The 17,793-nt window shown below is 54.4% G+C and overlaps 1 protein-coding gene across 2 annotated transcripts; it reads right to left on the bottom strand.

Moving 5' to 3' along the window:
- Positions 1 to 228: 228 nt before the first annotated feature.
- Positions 229 to 4,363, bottom strand: NKX6-1 (NK6 homeobox 1). Of its 2 annotated transcripts, none has more exons than XM_069780738.1 (3): positions 3,256 to 4,363; positions 2,456 to 2,628; positions 229 to 1,421 (listed from the first exon to the last, which is right to left on the bottom strand). In XM_069780738.1, exons 1-3 carry the CDS (start codon positions 3,863 to 3,865, stop codon positions 1,170 to 1,172), a joined length of 1,035 nt encoding a protein of 344 aa, XP_069636839.1. In that variant the 5' UTR covers positions 3,866 to 4,363; the 3' UTR covers positions 229 to 1,169. The 2 variants fall into 2 exon arrangements, with proteins under 2 accessions (XP_069636839.1, XP_069636847.1); XM_069780746.1 differs by having other exon boundaries at positions 2,456 to 2,557.
- Positions 4,364 to 17,793: the final 13,430 nt, after the last annotated feature.

Raw genomic sequence — 17,793 nt, 5'->3', positions numbered from 1 at the left:
ATTTTATTTGTATCCTTCTTCAACTCCCACAACAAAGTGAACAACTTCCATCGGTTAAAAAAAAAAAACAAAAAAAACCAAACCAAAACAAAAAACCTACTACAGAGATTGAACAAAAGATCCTGAAAAATATCTCTTCTTTTTTTTTTTTCTCCTCCTGTACCGTGGTTTCATTATTTAATCTCTGATGAGATCAGATTATCTGTACCCTTTAGTGAAGGCAGCAGACGTCTTTAAACTGGTTTAATTGATTTATCGTTTTTTTAAACAGAAAGTGCATTACATTTAACTGGTCTTGCAAAGGGCTTTTCTTCTCTTTACAAACCGAATTATTTTTAATATAAATTAATAAATGTTAAGATGCTATATCACGATATATCATCGTTATTAGCTTAAAAAAAAAACAATTTACATTCTATAGTATTCCGTATGATACAAAAGAAAACACACTTTAAATTCAATTACAGCAACTAAATGAATTTTATATTTTGACTGAAAGTGGTTGTGACAATTCCCACCAGCTACTTTTTCAACACGCGGTTGATCGGAAACGGTGCGAGTGAAAGCAAACCCTGTCCCTTCGCCCTCTCCCCCCTCCTTCTGCACGACGACCGCAACAGAAAGGGTTTTAAAAATACTAATAAATAGCACGTGGGGCCGCTGCGGTTTCGGCCCGAGGGAGGGGCCGGTGGCAACCACGGCGGCTTTTTCCTCGGCAACCCCGCTGCCGCCCGTCTCGGGGCTCCGGGGGTCCCTCCCCCCCCCCCCCGGTACCACCCGGCGGCGGGGAGCGCGGGGCGGGGGGGGGCGGCGCCCCCGGCCCCCGCTGTACAAAAAAAGAAGGTATTTTACATTTTAAATATTCACAGTAAGGAACGCCTATGGTCGCGGGGACTCACGGTTTATTTACAAAGAGCCGGCAACAGGCGGCCGCCGCACCGCCGGGAGCGGGACCCGGGCCGGGGCAGCCCCCGCCGCTCCCCGCCGCCCGCGACCCTACAATAACACGCGGCGCCGGAGGACGGGCGCGCCCGCTGGGGCCCCGCTCCGCCGCAGTCCTCTCTGCTCCCCCTCCGGCCTCTCCTCCTCCTCCTCCTCCTCCTCCCGGGCGCGTAGAGTCTAGAAAAATAGATCTGTACATCTCCGAAAGCGGCGGCGGGCGGAGCGCGCTAGGCGGAGGCCTCCCCCTCGGCGGGGTGCAGCAGCAGCCCGCCGCCCCCCGGCTTGTGTTTCTTCAGCAGCTGCGTGATCTTCTCGTCGTCCGAGTTGGGGTCCAGGGGCTTGTTGTAGTCGTCGTCCTCCTCCTCGTTCTCCGAGGCGCCCTTCAGCCGCTCCGTCTCCGAGTCCTGCTTCTTCTTCGCCGTCGCCATCTCGGCCGCGTGCTTCTTCCGCCACTTGGTCCGCCGGTTCTGGAACCAGACCTGTCCGCGCCGCCACCGTCACCGGCAGCACCGCCACCGGCCACCGGCCACCGCCGCCCGGCGCGGCGCGGCCCGGCCGGCCCGCCCCCGCCCCGCTGCCCTGCGCTTCCCCGGCCCCAGCGTGCGGTGGCGACTCCCGCTTCGCCAGCCCTTACGCGATTTCCCCGTCAACGAAAAGCGGCCGAGCCCCCGCCGCACCGCGCTCCCCGCAGCCCGAGCCACCCGGCCCGGCCCGGGTCCCGCCCAGCGCCGGCGGGCGGCCGCCCCCAGCGCCCCCCGTCCCCGAGGTCCGCCGTGGGCCCGCGGCCCTCCCTCCCTCCCTGGGTTTTCCTCCTACCCGGGGCAAACACGCATTTCGGGCCGAATCCTTCCCTGGCCGCCCCTGCCCCCCGAGATGCCTATATTCTCTGGCAGGGTGCTGCCAGGGGAGGGGGTTATTTTCAGCGTCGAGGCGGCGATAATTTATTCGCAGCCACTGGGACGTAGTTGCAGTGACAAAGGAGGGTCTCCAGATCAGTCTGAAAGCGTGAGCACCGCCGAGAGGCCCCCTGCGGAGCAAATGCCTCCCCGCATGTCCCTGGAGGGCTCAGCCCGGTCTCCCAACTCCTCACACCTCCACTTCGCCCGCAGCTCGGTCTGGGCCAAAAACCGGAGAGTTTGGGGCGGGACAGTGCGAGCGGGGGTGCGCGGTCCCTGCCCGACGGCTCGGGGCTGCGGAGCGGGGCCGGGCGGTTTTGGAGGGGGGGTGCGGGCCAGAGACGCTGAACGCACTGGGCTTCTCAGGCTTGCTTGGGTTTATTTGGTTGGGTGGGGGGGTTTTTTTGTTTTGTTTTGTTTTTAAATAAGACAGGCTTTAAAATATCCTTCTCGGCCCCGCCGGTACTGAAGGTAATGAAGGCCCCTGCCCGCAGCATCTCCGGCCGCCCACGACAGACCCGGTTTCCACGGCGGGGCCTTTTTTTTCCCCGGTCCGAGAGGGGCCCCTTGCCCTGCCCCAGCCCCGCACCGCTCCGTGCGTGAACTGCTCGTCTCACCTTGACTTGGCTCTCCGTCATCCCCAGCGAATAGGCCAGCCGGGCTCGCTCCGGGCCCGCCAGGTATTTCGTCTGCTCGAAAGTCTTTTCCAGGGCGAAAATCTGCTGGCCAGAAAAAGTGGGTCTGGTATGTTTTCTCTTTCCGTCCTTATCCAGCAAAATTGAGCCTTGATCTGGCGGGGGGGGAGAGAAAGGGAAGGCAGGGACAGACACGTTAATCTACGGATTTGGGAAAGTGCTTCGCTCCCAAGCGGCCCTGGGGGACGGGGACGGGGGGGGTGTCTCTCCGCGGGGGGGTCTGTAACAAAACTTCTGCCTGGGGAACGCGGCGGCGCCGGCCTCCCGGCTCCCCCGGTTTATTTTTCCGTTAAGGATCGAAAATCGGAGCGGGCAAACGGCAGTGTTTTCTAGAAAAGCTGCGGCCAGTGCAAGCGGGCGGAAACGGAAAGTCCCGCTCGGGGAAAGTTTGTGCGCGCCCCTAAAACCAGCCCCGGCCCCGGGAGTCCCCGGCGGGGACGGCGAAGCCGGCGGCAGCGCGGCCGCCTTCCCCCGAGAGGGCTCCTCTTTTCGCCGACCGTTTACAGGGTTTCGCGCCGCCCGAGGGGGGAAGGAGAAAGCAAAGCAAACTTAGGAAACAAAAAGAAAGTGAGGCAAAGCCAGTCCCCTCGGCCACGGCCGGGGCCGGGGAGGCCCGGGAGGGTCTCGCCGGGCCGCGGGGGCTTCCCCAGCAGCGGGAGCGAACTGCCGGCGCGGCTCCCCGGGCCCGTTCCCCCCGCCGCCCCGCGACGCTGGGTACTCACGGGGGGCGCAGGCGAGGCGGGCGTCCCTCCAGGGCGGGCTCTGCATCACCCCCGGCCAGAAGATGGGCGTCCGGCCGGGCAGCTCGGCCAGCGGCTTGGGGTAGCGCCCGGCGGCCACGGCGGCGGCGGCGGCGGCGGCGCCGGGGCTGAAGTAGAGGGCGGGCGGCGGCGGCGGCGGGGGGCTGAGGCTGCCGAAGCGGGGCAGCCCGGCCAGCAGCCCGGCGGGCGCCGCCGAGGAGGCGGAGGGCGAGGCGGAGGCGAGCGCGGCGCCCGGCAGGGGCATGGAGGGCCGGCTGAGGATGTCGTTGATGCCGTGCGGGGTGGCGGCCGAGAGCTGCGGCGGGGCCGAGCCCAGCGCCGAGAGCCCGCCCGCGGCGGTGGCGGAGACGGCGGGCGCCTTGAGGCCGGGGGAGCCGAGCGGCGGCGAGGGCGAGGCGGAGGCGGGCGAGGCGGAGGCGGAGGAGGAGGAGGCGGGCCCGGCGGGCAGGGGGTACGCGGGGTACAGCGGCGCCTTCATCTCGGCCATGCTGTGCAGGGCGGCCAGCGGCGGGCTGCCCAGCAGGAAGGCGCCCTGCCGGGGCGCGCCGTCCATCTGCCCCAGCGCCAGCATCCCCGCGCCGCCGCCGCCGCCGCCGCCGGGCCGGGGCGGGGGGCCCGGCCGGCCACTAGCGTCGCGGGGCCCCGGCGGCCGGCCCGGGGGTGCCGCCCGCACCGGCGCCGCGCATCCAGCCCGCGGGGGCCGCCGCCTCTAGCGGGCAGCTGCGCGCCCGAGCGGCGGCCCCGCCGCCCCGCCGGGCATCAGGGCTGCGCCTCAGCGGCCGCTCCCGCGGAGAAAGGCGGCGCTGCCCTCGGCGGGCGTATATATATATATATATATATATACGTGTATATGCGCAGGGTCCGGGCGTACGCACGTATATAATCTCCTCTCCCTGTGCCTGCGAGGAGTCGGGGGCTCACAGCGGCGCGGCGGCCGCGCTCGCCGCCCCTGCCTCCCTCCCGGCGCCCCGCATCCCTCCCGGCGCTGTTCCCGCTGGCTGGCTGCCGGCGCGGCTGTCGGGGCTGCGGGCGCGGGCGAGGCTCGGGGCGCACTGCCGCGCCGCCCCGCTCCCTGCCTCCTTTAGCGGGGGCACGGCCGGCAGCGGGCGCGGCGGCGGCGGCGGCGGGCGGGGGCGGGGCGGCGGCCGGCCCTGCCCACCCGCGCCGCGCCCGCCTTGCCGCCGACTTGGGTCTCGCCTTGCTCTCCTCTTCTCCCCCCTGCTTTGCTGCTCTTTCCCCCTCTTCTCCTTTCCCTCTTTCCCTTTTCCCTCTCCCTTTTTCCTCTCCCCTTTTTCCTGTCCCTTTTTCCTTTCCCTTTTCCCTTTCCCTTTTCTCTCTCCCTTTTCTCTCTCCCTTTTCCCTCTCCCTTTTCCCTCTCCCTTTTCCCTCTCCCTTTTTCCTTTCCCTTTTTCCTTTCCCTTTTCCCTTTCCCTTTTCTCTTTCCCTTTTCTCTCTCCCTTTTCTCTCTCCCTTTTCCCTCTCCCTTTTCCCTCTCCCTTTTCCCTCTCCCTTTTTCCTTTCCCTTTTTCCTTTCCCTTTTCCCTCTCCCCTTTTCCTCTCCCCTTTGCCTTTTCCTTTTCCCTTCCCTTTTCCCTTCCCTTTTCCCTTCCCTTTTCCCTTCCCTTTTTCCTTTCCCTTTTTCCTTTCCCTTTTTCCTTTCCCTTTTTCCTTTCCCTTTTTCCTTTCCCTTTTTTCCCTTCCCTTTTCCCTTCCCTTTTTCCTTTCCCTTTTTTCCCTTCCCTTTTCCCTTCCCTTTTCCCTTCCCTTTTCCCTTCCCTTTTTCCTTTCCCTTTTTTCCTTTCCCTTTTTTCCTTTCCCTTTTTCCTTTCCCTTTTTCCTTTCCCTTTTTCCTTTTCTTTTCCTTTTCTTTTTCCTTTCTCTTTTTCCTGACCTTTCATCTCCTTTTTCCTTTCCTTTTTCCTTTCCCTTTTTCTGTTCCTTTCCCCTTTCCTTTTTCCTTTCTCTTTTTCCTGACCTTTCATCTCTTTTTTCCTCTCCTTTTTCATTTCACTTTTTCCTCTCCTTTTTCCTTTCCTTTTTCCATTGCTTTGCCTTTTACTTTGCTTTTGCCTTTCCCCTTTCCTTTCAGACTTTCTTTTCCTTTTCCTTTTTTTTCTTTTTCTTTTTCTTTCCTTTCCCCTTTCCTTTCAGGCTTTCTTTTCCTTTTCCCTTCTTTCTTTTGATTTTTTTTATTTTTCTTCTTTTCCTTTTCTTTTTCCTTTCTCTCTCATTTTTTGCTCTGTTTTCATCTCTTTTTTCCTCCCCTCTTCTCTTTCTCTCTCTCTTCACATACCCCGCTCCCTCTGTTTTCAATATTTCTTTCTTTCTCTTTCTTTTCTTTCTTTCTCCTTCCTCCCTTCCTTCCTTCTGCTTTTTTCCTTTCTTTCTCTCTCCCCCTCCCTCTGTCTCTGTGGCCCGGGAATGACTCCGGGGAGCGGAGCCGCTCGACTCCCGGCCGGGCCTGCCCCGGCGCCTCCCCCGGGCGGCCGCAGCAAGCCGGTGGCGGGCGGCACAGCTCGGCCCGGCCCGGCCCTCCTCGCACGATTCTGGACCCGCGTGGGTTCTCTCTGTACCCGCTGCACATCAGAACTGCGTGTTCGTTCCGCCGGGCCACCGGTGCCTCCTGCCCGGCCACTGGCCGGTGTTGTACACCCGAGGCCTGCTGTAACGGGCCCCCTCGACACTTGTCCCCGGCGCCCCCGACTGCTCGCGGCTCTTCCCGGCGCCTGGGGCTGGAACGGAAAAAATCCCCTGTGACCCCAAAAGAGCGTCCCACGGAGAGAAGAGCGGTGCAAAATCACCCTAAACCGTTTTTACCCTGTGCTGTCTCTGCCCGAGTCTGTGTGCCTCCGGGGAACTCTATTTCCTCGAGCGTAGAAAAAGGGGCTGGTGTGGAATTTAGGTCTGGGGGGGGGGGGTTGGTGATTACGGATCTGAGATAAAGGGGAAGCATGTTGATCCTCGACCTGCGACGGTGTTTCCGTCTGTTTCTAAATATCCCCTGTTGCTCGGAATTGTTTTAGTTTAATTTACAAAGCCGCGAAAAAATACACTCGGAGAAAGGGCGCGTAGAGCAGGATTTCGCCTCGCCGTAACTTTTGCACAGCCACGCAAACTGCGCCTCCGAGAAGCTCACGTTTAAGTCTCCAGCTTCGCTTTTTTTTTTTGCTTTTTTTTTTTTTTTTTTTGGTCCCTGGGTCACTTCTCAAATATTCGAAAAGTAAAACCAAAAAGGTCCTTTTCTGCCGGTTTCAGAGGAGCCAGCGAGCACTCGGCAGCCCCGCACCGCCGGCGCCGTAGGGCTCGGCTCGGGCAGCGGGCGTGGGCAGGGGGGGAGCCTGCCTCTGAAAGTGACCGATTTGCATTTTAATTGGGGCGAGAAAAATTAAACAGCGTTTGGAAGCGCAGGGGCAGGCGCGGGGCCGCCCCGCTGTGTGGGCAGCACCCAGGGGAGCTGCTTTTCCTCTTGTCTGCGGAGGAGACGGTGCGGAGGCCGGGGTCTGCACCGGTGTGGCTGGGGCGGGGGAGGACAGGGGCTCCTCCCGCCGCCCCATCCCGCTGCCTCCCTCCTCGGAGCGCCCCGAGGGACCTTTCCCAGGGGCGGCCACCGGCAGCGGCGGCAGCTTCACCCGCGGCTCCGCGCTGGCGGCGGGGCGGGGGGGGGACACACCGGGGCCTGAGTCCCCGGGGACGGACCCGGCCGCCCTACGCCTGCTTCTGCAGTGCGGTCCTGCCGGCCGCGGTCCCGCTCGGGGCTGCTGCGGGGCAGCCGGCGGTGCCAGCGCCGGGCGCAGCCTCCCCCGCCCGGCGACCGGCGGGCAGCGGCACCGGCAGCTCCGCTCGCTCCGAGCGTCCTTCCCGGCCAAAGCGGGAGCTCGCTGCCCGGCACCTCTGGGTTTGTTTTCTAGGGAGAGCAAAACAAAACAGTCCCTCCCGCACAAACTGCTTCTCCTTCCTTCCTTCTGGAATGAACGGGTGGCATCTGGAAAAAGAGCGGTCGTTCGGGGGCCGCCTCGTGCAACTTCTTTCCCAAAAATAGCAGCACAGGTGAGGTGGCGCCAATAGGGCCGACCCGTGCTTGAGAAATGGTTCGGATTCAAAACCAGCCGTCCACATTACCTCCTTTCCGTGTCTTTAATAACTGCGACCTTTAAACAGTTGAAAATATTGGCATTTAGTTCCGTTTGCAGACTCAGGTTTTGTTTTCCCGAAGCACAGCCCTAGTCAGGGAAAGTTACTCAGACGGCAGCCGGGGGCTGCGCTATGCTGGGGGGGGGGGGCACCGTGAGCACGCTAGGCAGAGGTGGGAGTAAAAACCACCCCAATAACAAACGTTCGCTAACGGGGTGACCAAACCGCAGCCTGAAAACGCCGCCGCCGAATTACTCCTTGAGCACAGGCGGGTACTGAACGGGTCCGGGGGCTGCACGTTAATACCCGGCCGCGTTTCGCCAAATTCACTAGGTCTCACCATAAGCGCTTCACCGCCTCGTTGCGGATAAAGCAACGACCGAGTGAAATAATAAAAGAGAGAGTAGCCGCCGAGCGAGCGGGGGGGGTGCGGGCGGAGAGGAGGAGCGAGCAGCCCGGCCGGCGGGACGGGGGGGCAGGGGGCGAGCGACCACCCGAAAGGAGGCAAAGCCGCGGGAGAAGAGCAGCTCCCGTGGAAACCCCGCGGGGTCTCGAGGAGGGACCCCCCGGAGGACGGCAGGGGCTGAGGCTGCGGAGAGATCCCGGGCAGCGAGGGACCAAGGGCCGGAGGAGCCGGCGGGGAGGGGACAGGGGGCTAAAGTTGCGATGGAGACCCCGGTCACACAAAGCGGAGGCCAAGAGGAGGTATGGATTAGGAGGTATGGATTAGGAGGTATACAGAAGGAGCGTTCTCGGAAAAAGCGGCAGTTACTTGTTTGCTCGGTCGAGGCGTAGGAAGTACAAGTGCTGGAGCAGCTGCGCCTCTGAAATTCACGTTGGCTGGAATGGTCCCAGCATACCTGAAAGCAAAAAAAAAAAAAAAAACCCAAACCATGAGAACACCTAAAATTAAAAGGTCCAAAGTGCTTTCGCATAGCGAGGTCAGATATTCTTCAAGCTGATGAGACGGGGACCCGAACTGCAGCTTGCTGCCCCGTGTCACCTGCGGTGTCCAGCTGTGCCCGGGGTTGTGCCTCCAAGGGAGGGTTTGCCCAGAGCTTTCAGCCCCCCAGCAGCGGGGACAGATGCCAGGGACCCCACCTTGCCCAGCTTTTTGCCCCGGGAAGTCATCGTGACTGGGAGACGGGTCTGTCTGAACTAAATCGAGTAATGGCTTTATTTAGCAAATAAAGTGCTTTGCCATTACCGTATGTTCTTCCTTGCAAGCAAGCAGTCGGTTACTTTCTTAAAGTGATGGATAGGTATTTAGACACCTTTCTGTTGTAGCAGCACTGTAAAGCCACTGAATCATTTGTTGCCTGCCCTACATGGTGGAAAGGAACTGAGCCAGGAAAGCCTAATGTTCTTCTGGGTGCTAATTCCAACTCTTAATCAAGATCTGATTACCAAAAAGGAAGACAGAGCATAAAAATGCTATAAAGATTTAATTTTTTTCTATCTTGCCCATAATTCACGCTGCAAATGTGTCCATTATGGCATTTGGTCTAGCAGGAAAATTGTGATGTTGTTGCAAGATTCCCTACAGCAGAGTGCCTGCCAATGATGATGAATAATCCCGGTCCATATGCTAGCTCTATACAGCTCTATAGTACCAGCGTGCTCTCGTTCTCTTTCTGCTTCCTCAAAAACATGGAATATCTGAAGAACAGTAAAAGCTAATTAAAAATAGTTAATAGGTTAATCAGACTCGGTCTTATATTTATCTAATGCAGAGCACTGATTCTTTAGTGATGTAGCTTTGAGGCATTACCACGAGCCAAGAAAATGAATCAGACATTTAATGGAGATATGGAATCGGAAATTTCTTGTAAGACTACAAAATCACAAGCCAATAATACACTAAAATATAATAAAGTTATCATTAAAATTCCATGCATGAAATGCCATCCTCTGTGTCCTCTCACTAGGCGATAAACTGAGGCAAAGCTGGCCAGAATTTTTTTCAGGAGCCAGGCCTTTGGATACATCTCACCTGCTTTTTAGCATTCTTGTCCCAGAGTGTCTGCCTGCAGACCTCTGGTGACAGCCAAAGGCAGAGGCTTCATGGGCGACCCCGCTGCAGACCGCCTGGTTTGCTCTTCAGAGTGCCAAGGGCCATGAGACGCTGCCAGCTCTAGCTGGGGGGTGTGCTGGAGATGTCAGCCTAGGACTGGTATTGCTTTGTGTTACTCATTTTGTCTGACTGCACAGGAATGGTTTCTGTGGGTAACAGCTTCCCCTTTCCAGCCGGTGGCGGATGCTGTGAGCTCTTGCCTTCCCCGGGGTCTTCCAGTCACTTCTGAGGACACGCTTGTGTCACTTTGCTGCTCTAACGCTGTGGTCCCCACATCCTGGCCGAATTCTATTTCCATTTACACTGCAGTGTATCCAGAATAACTGGGAACGGAGGCTGAGACTGTAACGAGACTGAGTGGAAACAGGACCTGGTCATTGCTCTTTTAAGACAGCTGCAAGGACAAGGAGGGTGTTGCAGGCTGCTGCTTACAGTCACCTCTGTTGCCATTTCAGTGTTTCTTTTGCTTTTCTTAAATGAGATGTGCAAGTATTTTCCGTATCCTCAGTAAGGCAAAGTATTTTTCTCCTTTCTGGAGCGCTGAAAGTATTTGATGCTGGAGCAGAATAGTTACTCTTACTTTTGATTTGTGATCGTTGGTCCAGCCTGACCCCTGCTGGGGAAAAGCCAGGAGGAGAGGATTACAAATGCAGAGTGTCCATCTGTCCGGGATCCACAGCTTCACCAGAGACCATTCCTGGCGCAGTCTTACCCTGAACCCCTCTCCCACCACCAGACCCCTGCCCTGCTCAGGCTCTGCCCTCACTGCACGCTCCCCTCTCGGCTGTACAAGCCTTACCTGAAGTTTGTCCAGCTTATAGCTCCAAAGACTGCCCGCCACCTCTGTTGTTAACGCTGCTGTGTGGAAGCGACGTATATCTATTTAATGTGGTGGCAGGGGTCCGCTGCAGGTGCACCCAAAATTCCGCTGGCATCCAGGCTCCAAAGCCCTGCTAGCAATAGCTGTGTGGTATTACTGATTGCCAGGTCTCCGTTTATCCTAACTAATTAGCGTGCAACAGATTTCTCAACATTGCCACGTTTGTCTATTCCTGTTTGGTGCTACCGAGAGCTGCAGCTGGCACAGATGTGCCTGTGATGTGCCATGGCGTTCAGACAAGGTATTTCCCTCTAGCCATGTGCTTGCGAAGGACTGCAGTCCTTGCAGTAGGGATGGTCCTTCTTTTCAATGGAAATGGGAGCAGCAGCGCTGGGGACTGCTGCTGCCTCTGCCCACCTCCATCTGCAGCGTGATTGCTTTTGAGTGGCCTGCTCCATTTCCAGGTGGGCTTGAGCAACCCCATGAGGACTGGTTGCACGTGGCTGATCAGACACAGGCAAGGAAACTATTTTAGAAACCTGCTATTCACAGTCATGCTGAAACGTACGTGTTGTAGGCCAGAGGTGTAACAGCAGGGACAAGGAGCACTGGTGCTCCATCTCCCTCATTTATCTTTGCCTAAGGGCTGTGAAGGTGCCACCCTTCCAAAGTTACCTTCCTTTTTCTTTCCATTGTACATTGCTGCACAGAAATTTCCTGCTGTGCAGTGTATGTGCCCATGAGGTGTGGATAAAGATACTAATTTAGACCCAACAGAAGCTCGCCCATCATCCCCTGGCCCCGGTCGGCCAGACGAGCCACCCAAGCACGTGCAGGGCAGCGAGCGTCCCCACAGCTGCAGTTGTTGGGTATGGGTCCAGGCACTACCCTGGCATTAATGTGAGCACTTTCTTGATGTGGATAACCAGGTATGCTGTAAGGCTAAAACTAATGTCTGGCTTTACTTTGGTTTCACATTAACAGCAAAAATGTATGGAAATTTAACTGGCATAGCTGGAGCTTTTATATAGTTTCTTTCACTCCGTGAGACAAATATATGTACGATAGGCCATTGCTGGCTATCGATCTTTAAGCAGCCCCCCATGGAAATCAGCAGAGAGAGCTTTGCTTAGAAATTGTTGGCACAGGGTGGTCCAGTGTCAGGGAACTGGAAATCATTAAATTGATGACCTAAATGGGGACGGGAGGGAGAAAGCAGCGGCAGTAGCTATCATTATGTGCATATTTTTATGATTTTTAGAAAATCGTATTTCAGCATTTTGCATCACATCGAAGGCTGACAGGCCTGCATTGATTAGCAGATTCAGGCTAACCGGCAGAGAAAATCACTGAGAGCGGTATCCTTCGTAACACAACTTCGTTGGAGGAAAGACCTTGCTTGCTTCGCTTCAGGTCCAGTGTAACAAGACGGCGAGGAGCATCGCAGTGTGCAGGCAGAGGGAGGGCTCAGGGCGCAGAGCTGGGACACGCCGTGTCTCGGGGAACCGGCGGGTTCCCGGGCCCGCAGCCGGGTTCCCAGCGCCGTGCTCGCTCCGGCAGCTCCACCTAGCGAGGAGCGCTCCGCCGCCGGTTCTCCGGCGCTGGAAACCACAGCGCTGTGTCCACAGGGCGAGGCGGATCCTCCCCGTCTTCCCCATCCCTCCCCAGTCCCGGTGTCACCAACCCAGGCCAGGGGTCCGGCGGAGGCAAGCTTTCCTCCAGCCCCGCAGCCGCAAGGACCACCTCGAGCAAACGGCTTTCCTGGCCGAGCATCCTGAGGAGCAAGGCTGGGAGGGAGAAGCTCTTTTCAGGGAAGGGCACGAGGAACGAGGTGGAAGCTTGATGCTTTCAGCCACTCTTTTTCAGGTGGAAAAACACCTCAACAGGCCTACAGGGGCTTTATCTCAATAATGAACTTTATCTGTACTGCCACCTCTAAGCTCTTTGCTTAGATTGCTTAGATTGCTTGTGAATCACCGTAACACACTTTGGTCACATGGAGCTTCCCTTGCTCCAAGCCCCGTGACTCACTTCTCCCCTGAACCCAGGCTGGCTCAGCAAAGCCCTGATGTCTTGGACGTGCTGGCCCTGGCCTGGCACATACCAGTGGCAAGAGGACAAGCAGCCGGTTAGTCTCAGTCCGCGGGCAAATAACGAGGGGAGTCGCTACGCACTGCCTGGGCCGGTCCCTCTGCCCCAGCAGAGCAGCAGAGCAGACCCTGTGCTCTCTTTCCCACCACCATAAAACCTTACCATGTCATGTCCTGCACAGAGGCGGGCTGTGTGCTTTGTAAATTTATTAGAATATAATAAGGAAAGATACAAACCTATTTGTATCATCGTGAAGGACATGATGCTTCTGCCTGCCCCATGCCAGCAGAAGCTGCTGTGCCATAACAGAAGGGGCAAGAGCGTCTCTTCTTGGATGGGGCCAGGGCTGTAGGCTGCACCATTGCTTTAGGTGTGCACCATTGCTTTCCTTGGGATTTGCTGGAGCAGAGCAGCCTGGCAGCAGGTTGAGCAGCAGGAAAGGAATTACTTCCCTCCTTCCTTCCCCCCCCATTGACGTGCAGCACCATCCAGACCTGCAAACTCCAGATCACCTCACCGACCCCAACAGCATGGCGTTTTGTTACGGGGGCTGTGAGTGCTACGTCATCGAGAGCTGAGTGGCACCTTCAGAGGCATCAGGGGGGTGGTGGTTTCTGCCAGGCTCAACCCCATTCTCCAGGGGAGAGGACGAAGCACCTCGCTCAACAGAGGCGGCAAGGTGCGCAGCCACTCAGGGCTGCCAGTCTGGCCCTGTGGCCGTAGGGAAGCGCAAGATGGCTGGACCTGCTCTCCAGAGGTGTGATGGGGAAGGCAGGGCGAATGCTGTGGAACCTGGGAGCTGCTGACGGAAGCAGGAAGGCTGATGGTCAGATTTTTCTGTAATAAGCCAAACCCTTAGGAGAGGAGAGTTGTTCAGGGTTTTGTTTTTTCCCCTGTGCTTTCCTTTCTCTAGGAGACACAGACCGCCAAAAAGCTTGCAGTCAGAAGGGGCAATTTCCTATTGTGGGAGTTCGAAGCCAACTTCCCACCTCAGTTTGCAGGGGCGTTGCCAAAGACTCCTGGGATAAAGCATGCTGCCATTTCTTGCTCTACAGAGGAAACTGTTGTTTTTCTACAGGTTTCTCACTCATCTCTACCACCTCCTGCTCCTGTTCACATTCACGCTTTCCTTCTCATCTGTCGTAAGCAGTGGTGTCAGTAGGAGTCATGTTCTGCAGCTTGCATGAACTTCTAGTGGTACTGGGGATAGGGCAACAGGGAATGCTTGGCTGCAGTAAGATACCCGGGATTTTTGTCTCTTCTACCTCCAGGCATGTTCTTGACATTTTGCTATTTTGAATAATTTCTTCCACTATTAGCTTTGGTTAGCTGTCATGTTGGTGTGAAGGATGCTGTTCAGAAGGCACCTTCTCAGCACCTTCTGAGCATGTTGGTACAGCAGCTGGCTGAAAGTAAGTCTTCTTGTATTGGTGAACAGGGAATTTCTTTAGTTTGCAATTGCATGAAAAAAAAAAAAAACCTGGATTGAAGAGGGAGTGAGTGAGCCTGAAGATATGGTTCTGCACTGCTTTCTCTTGTTTTGGTTTTGCACTGCAGGCTTCAGGTAAGCAGGCAGCTGTCTGGCACAACAGTAGAAGCAGTAGAAAGCCACTTGCTCTGGTTGCTCTCCATTCCCATTTCAGCTCTTGCTCTTCCGGCAGTACTTGACTGAGAACTGGCCAGTTTGGTCAGAGCCCCAGAGGGAGCTAAAAATGCTAAGAAGCAGAACTGCTGCCTCTTTTGGGCAACCAGTACCCGATCCTTCTGGTGTTGCAGATCCCTCCTTCACTGTGATCTCAGCATGAGGCAGGCAGCCAGCTGAGGGGCTTGGGGGATGATAGGCTGATTGACCCCAGCTCTCTTGGCCCATTTAGTGCACAGAGCATGTCTCTAGAAGCTGTCTGTTCAGGATCAAGTACTTTTCCAATAAATCTGGCACCTCCAGGTAAGAAAAAGAGGCATAAGAAGAACTTGCCGACAGCTGTGCCTGTGTGTGCTGGCAACTTAGGGAGAAATGAGATCAGGAACAGGAGTGCTGTGGCATACATCCACAAGTCACTAATCAAGATTTGCTGAGGGTCTTTCAACCACAATCCTGAAAACTTAAAAAAGAGAAGAGGCCATGAGTCTCTGTCTTTTGTAGCTCACATTTTCTTGGCTTTTTTTAGGCCAGGGGAAGACACTTCTCTCAACCTGTATCTCCCTAGTAAAAAGCTCAGAATTTTGTGTAACACAATTCCAGTCCACAGGATTTGGAGAAAGATGGCAAAGATGCCAAAGGAATAACCAGTTAGTAATTTCTAGTGTATTTTTATGGCTATACCACCAGAAGATAACTCTCAGAGAATTCACCTAAGTGAATATGTAGGAGCACCTTTGTAAAGCACAAGATGTACTTCAATCTGAAGACTACCACAACAAAATGGCAGCAAACCAGGACTTTACAGGGCAACCTTTCCAGATCATGACTGTAATACTTGGCTTAATTGCATCCTGCTGACTGCTTGCCACTTATAAAATACACTCTGAGTGTGCCATAATGCTCCGCCTGTCCCTTGAGATAAGACAGTAAGATGGTATTGCTGGCAAAACAGAGTGATATTTCATAAACTGCTAAAAATCAATGGTGATATGCCTGCTCATACCTTAGATGAACTTTTCGTATGAACTGAAAAGTAATAGGGTAGGTAATACTAGAGTTCGATTAAATGAAATGACATAAAACTTCTTGAAAGCAGTATAAAAAGGAGGGGAGCAAATCCAGTGACAGAAAGCAGAGAAAAGTGCAAGCTGTGCTCCATGCACCACAAATCAAGTAAACAAGTACTTCACATGGAAGCATTACTCTGACCTGAGAATGGGAGAAGATGTTGCTGAAACTGCAGAACAGCTTTTGCCTTGGTGTAAGAAGATGGCAAAATAATACCCACTGATGGGACTGAGGCTCAGCCTTGTATCCAGCATGTGGGGGAGCACGTGTCTGCTACAACAGGACAAAATGGGGATTGTTCATAGTGCAGTAGGAAAGCCCCTTCCCTGAGAGCCCAGACATCAGAGAGCTTTGTGGTCGTCTTAGTTATATAGCAAGAATCAGGATGACCTGAGACTGAAGAGGGAAAATAAAGTTTGGGCACAGGCACAGTCCCCTTGAGATCATGCAGAAGGGGTTTTCTCTTGTGGATGAAGACAGCTGGCTGTTACATGTAGGCACTTGTGATGTTAAGGCTGGTGCCAACCATACCTATGTTAACATAAATGGTGTCCACCTCCAGTGAAACTGCTGGGCAGTGCACTGGGCACAATGAGTTTGCTTGACCAAGTTTCTCCTGTCAAGGAGGTTTTGCCAAACAGAGCGGTGGGGGCTATGTAGGAAGCAATATGTCTCCCCTTCTTCCCTCCTGCCCTGGCCACTGCAGGCTGTGGGTTAGTGTTCCTGACCTTGTCCTGTGAGGGACCAGGTGTCCCAGCATCCCCTGAGTCTCTACCAGGCTGGTACCACTCTGAAGGTGCTGGTGAGCTGCTGTGCAGCAGCCCCAGCTGCGGAGTCACCTGAAGGAACTATTGTGTATCTAGTGATGCCTTTTTAAAAGCATCTCATAAAACTTCATGGAGAGTGGTTTGCTCTTTAGTCCTGCCCAAAACACCCAGGGAGTAAGCTAATTTCTCCAAAGACTTCAGAGTGAATTCAGTGAGGAACAGCTGATTCCGTCAGTGCTACATTTCATGGGACTTGTCTAGAATGGAGCCTGCCTCTCTTTTCTCTCTGGCAGTCACTTGTGTTTTGACAGAGTGGTGCCTTAAGCCCCTTTAAACAATTACCCCTTCAGCCTTATCCAGCTGGAGTTGCAAAGGTATAGTCTCCACCCCCGGCATCAGCCAGTCTGTTTCCTCAGCAGGCTTCTCCCCACCTTTTTCCGTGCCTACACACTCCTTGCAAAAGGTACCCCTGCCAGCAGTGGAGAGTTGCAAGCCGATAAATTATGGTATTACAAAGAGAGGTTTCTATTAAAATTAAAGATCTGCATGGATAATATAACATACAGTGCATGTGAAATCACACAGGAAGGGTGTGTTGCAGATTCATGGCATGTTCAGACAGCCGCAACAAGTAAGTTCAAGAATTCATTTCACATCTTACATGAAAACAGCAGCAGCTTGCCAAACACCCACCGCATACGAACTCTTTTTTGAGAAAAAGCAAGAGCATCCCTGGGATTATGGTAGGAAGAAAGGATCAAGAATAACGCAGTAGCTGTGCAACACTCAGCCACTTGGACCAAACAGAAGGTGACAGCTGCCTGGGGCAAAGGTTTCTGCAGCCAGACCTTTCACAGTGGTCACTAGATTATGTTCCTCAGACTTTGGTGCTTAATTTGGAAATAATGAGGTCAGTTTGTTTTGTTGTTTTGTTTTTTCTGGCATACAAGTGGCCTACTTTTTATAAAGTTCAAATGTGCAAGTAATAAGCATGTAATTCTCAACCACAAATACCATGGCCTATGATGTTTTTATGCCAGACTAGCAAATGTAAACAGGTTACATGACATATTAACTAAACACAAAAGAACAATTCAGTGCTGTCAGTGGATTTAAATTACTAAAATATGGATATATATGCTCTATTCAGGATACCTTGGCAAAGCATTGTTGGCTTTTGACCCATGTTAAACGCAGCAAGACAGTATTAGAGCTCATGCTGTACTCATTTAGAGGGAGAAAAGCAGCCTCTTGGTTGACTCATACCCTCCTGTACTCTGGTGCGGCTTTCCTTTTTTTTTCAGCAACTGAGTCTAGTGCTTAGAGCTGGAGAAGGATTCATCTCAGAGTGCACATGTTGTGTAATAACGAGCTTCTGACCTGGAATTTCAGCTTTGAGCACATCCCGAGCACCTAGGCTCCAGCGTCCTGCTCCCACGCACCATCTCAAGGCAGCGCCAAGCAGTGTTTTGCAGCTCTCGGTTTTGTCAGGGGAGCACAGGCTATTAATAGCTTGCCTTGTGCTTTGGAGAACAAACACTCAGCATGATCTGAGGCTGTTGTATCACTGTTCTCTCTGCTTCTTTCTGGCTTGAGGTTATCCTCTTTATAATGATCTGGGGGGGGGGGAAGATTATAAATTGATTAAATGCAGCACATTACAATATAATTCATAATTAATATTATCTGAGGGGATACCGAGCCATTGTTTACATCATTTGACATTGCTGTCTATGCTGACCAGCAGGTATCGACATTTTCGACTTCCCTCACTTGTTCTGTTAGTAGAAATCCATTTTAAAAAAAACGAAATCTGCAAAGAACTTCTGTTTCCGAGACTGACAGCAATAGGGCTCCTCAGTGTTACGTCCGCAAACGTGCTGTTCTTTCCAGCATGCGTTTTGAG

Source organism: Haliaeetus albicilla, chromosome 1 (assembly GCF_947461875.1).
Source record: "Haliaeetus albicilla chromosome 1, bHalAlb1.1, whole genome shotgun sequence".
Taxonomy (NCBI): Eukaryota; Metazoa; Chordata; class Aves; order Accipitriformes; family Accipitridae; genus Haliaeetus; species Haliaeetus albicilla.
The sequence above is the reverse complement of the archived record's forward strand: the minus strand, read 5'-3'. Positions and strand labels throughout refer to the sequence as shown.

Bases quoted from the DNA above. Each gene is read 5' to 3' on its own strand.
- NKX6-1 (XM_069780738.1), bottom strand. From the start codon at position 3,865: ATGCTGGCGCTGGGGCAGATGGACGGCGCGCCCCGGCAGGGCGCCTTC. The intron at 2,629-3,255 runs GTGAGTACCCAG...CCCCCCCGCCAG, and splicing joins CCGCCTCGCCTGCGCCCCCC to ATCAAGGCTCAATTTTGCTG. The intron at 1,422-2,455 runs GTGAGACGAGCA...CGGCGCGGACAG, and splicing joins TGACGGAGAGCCAAGTCAAG to GTCTGGTTCCAGAACCGGCG.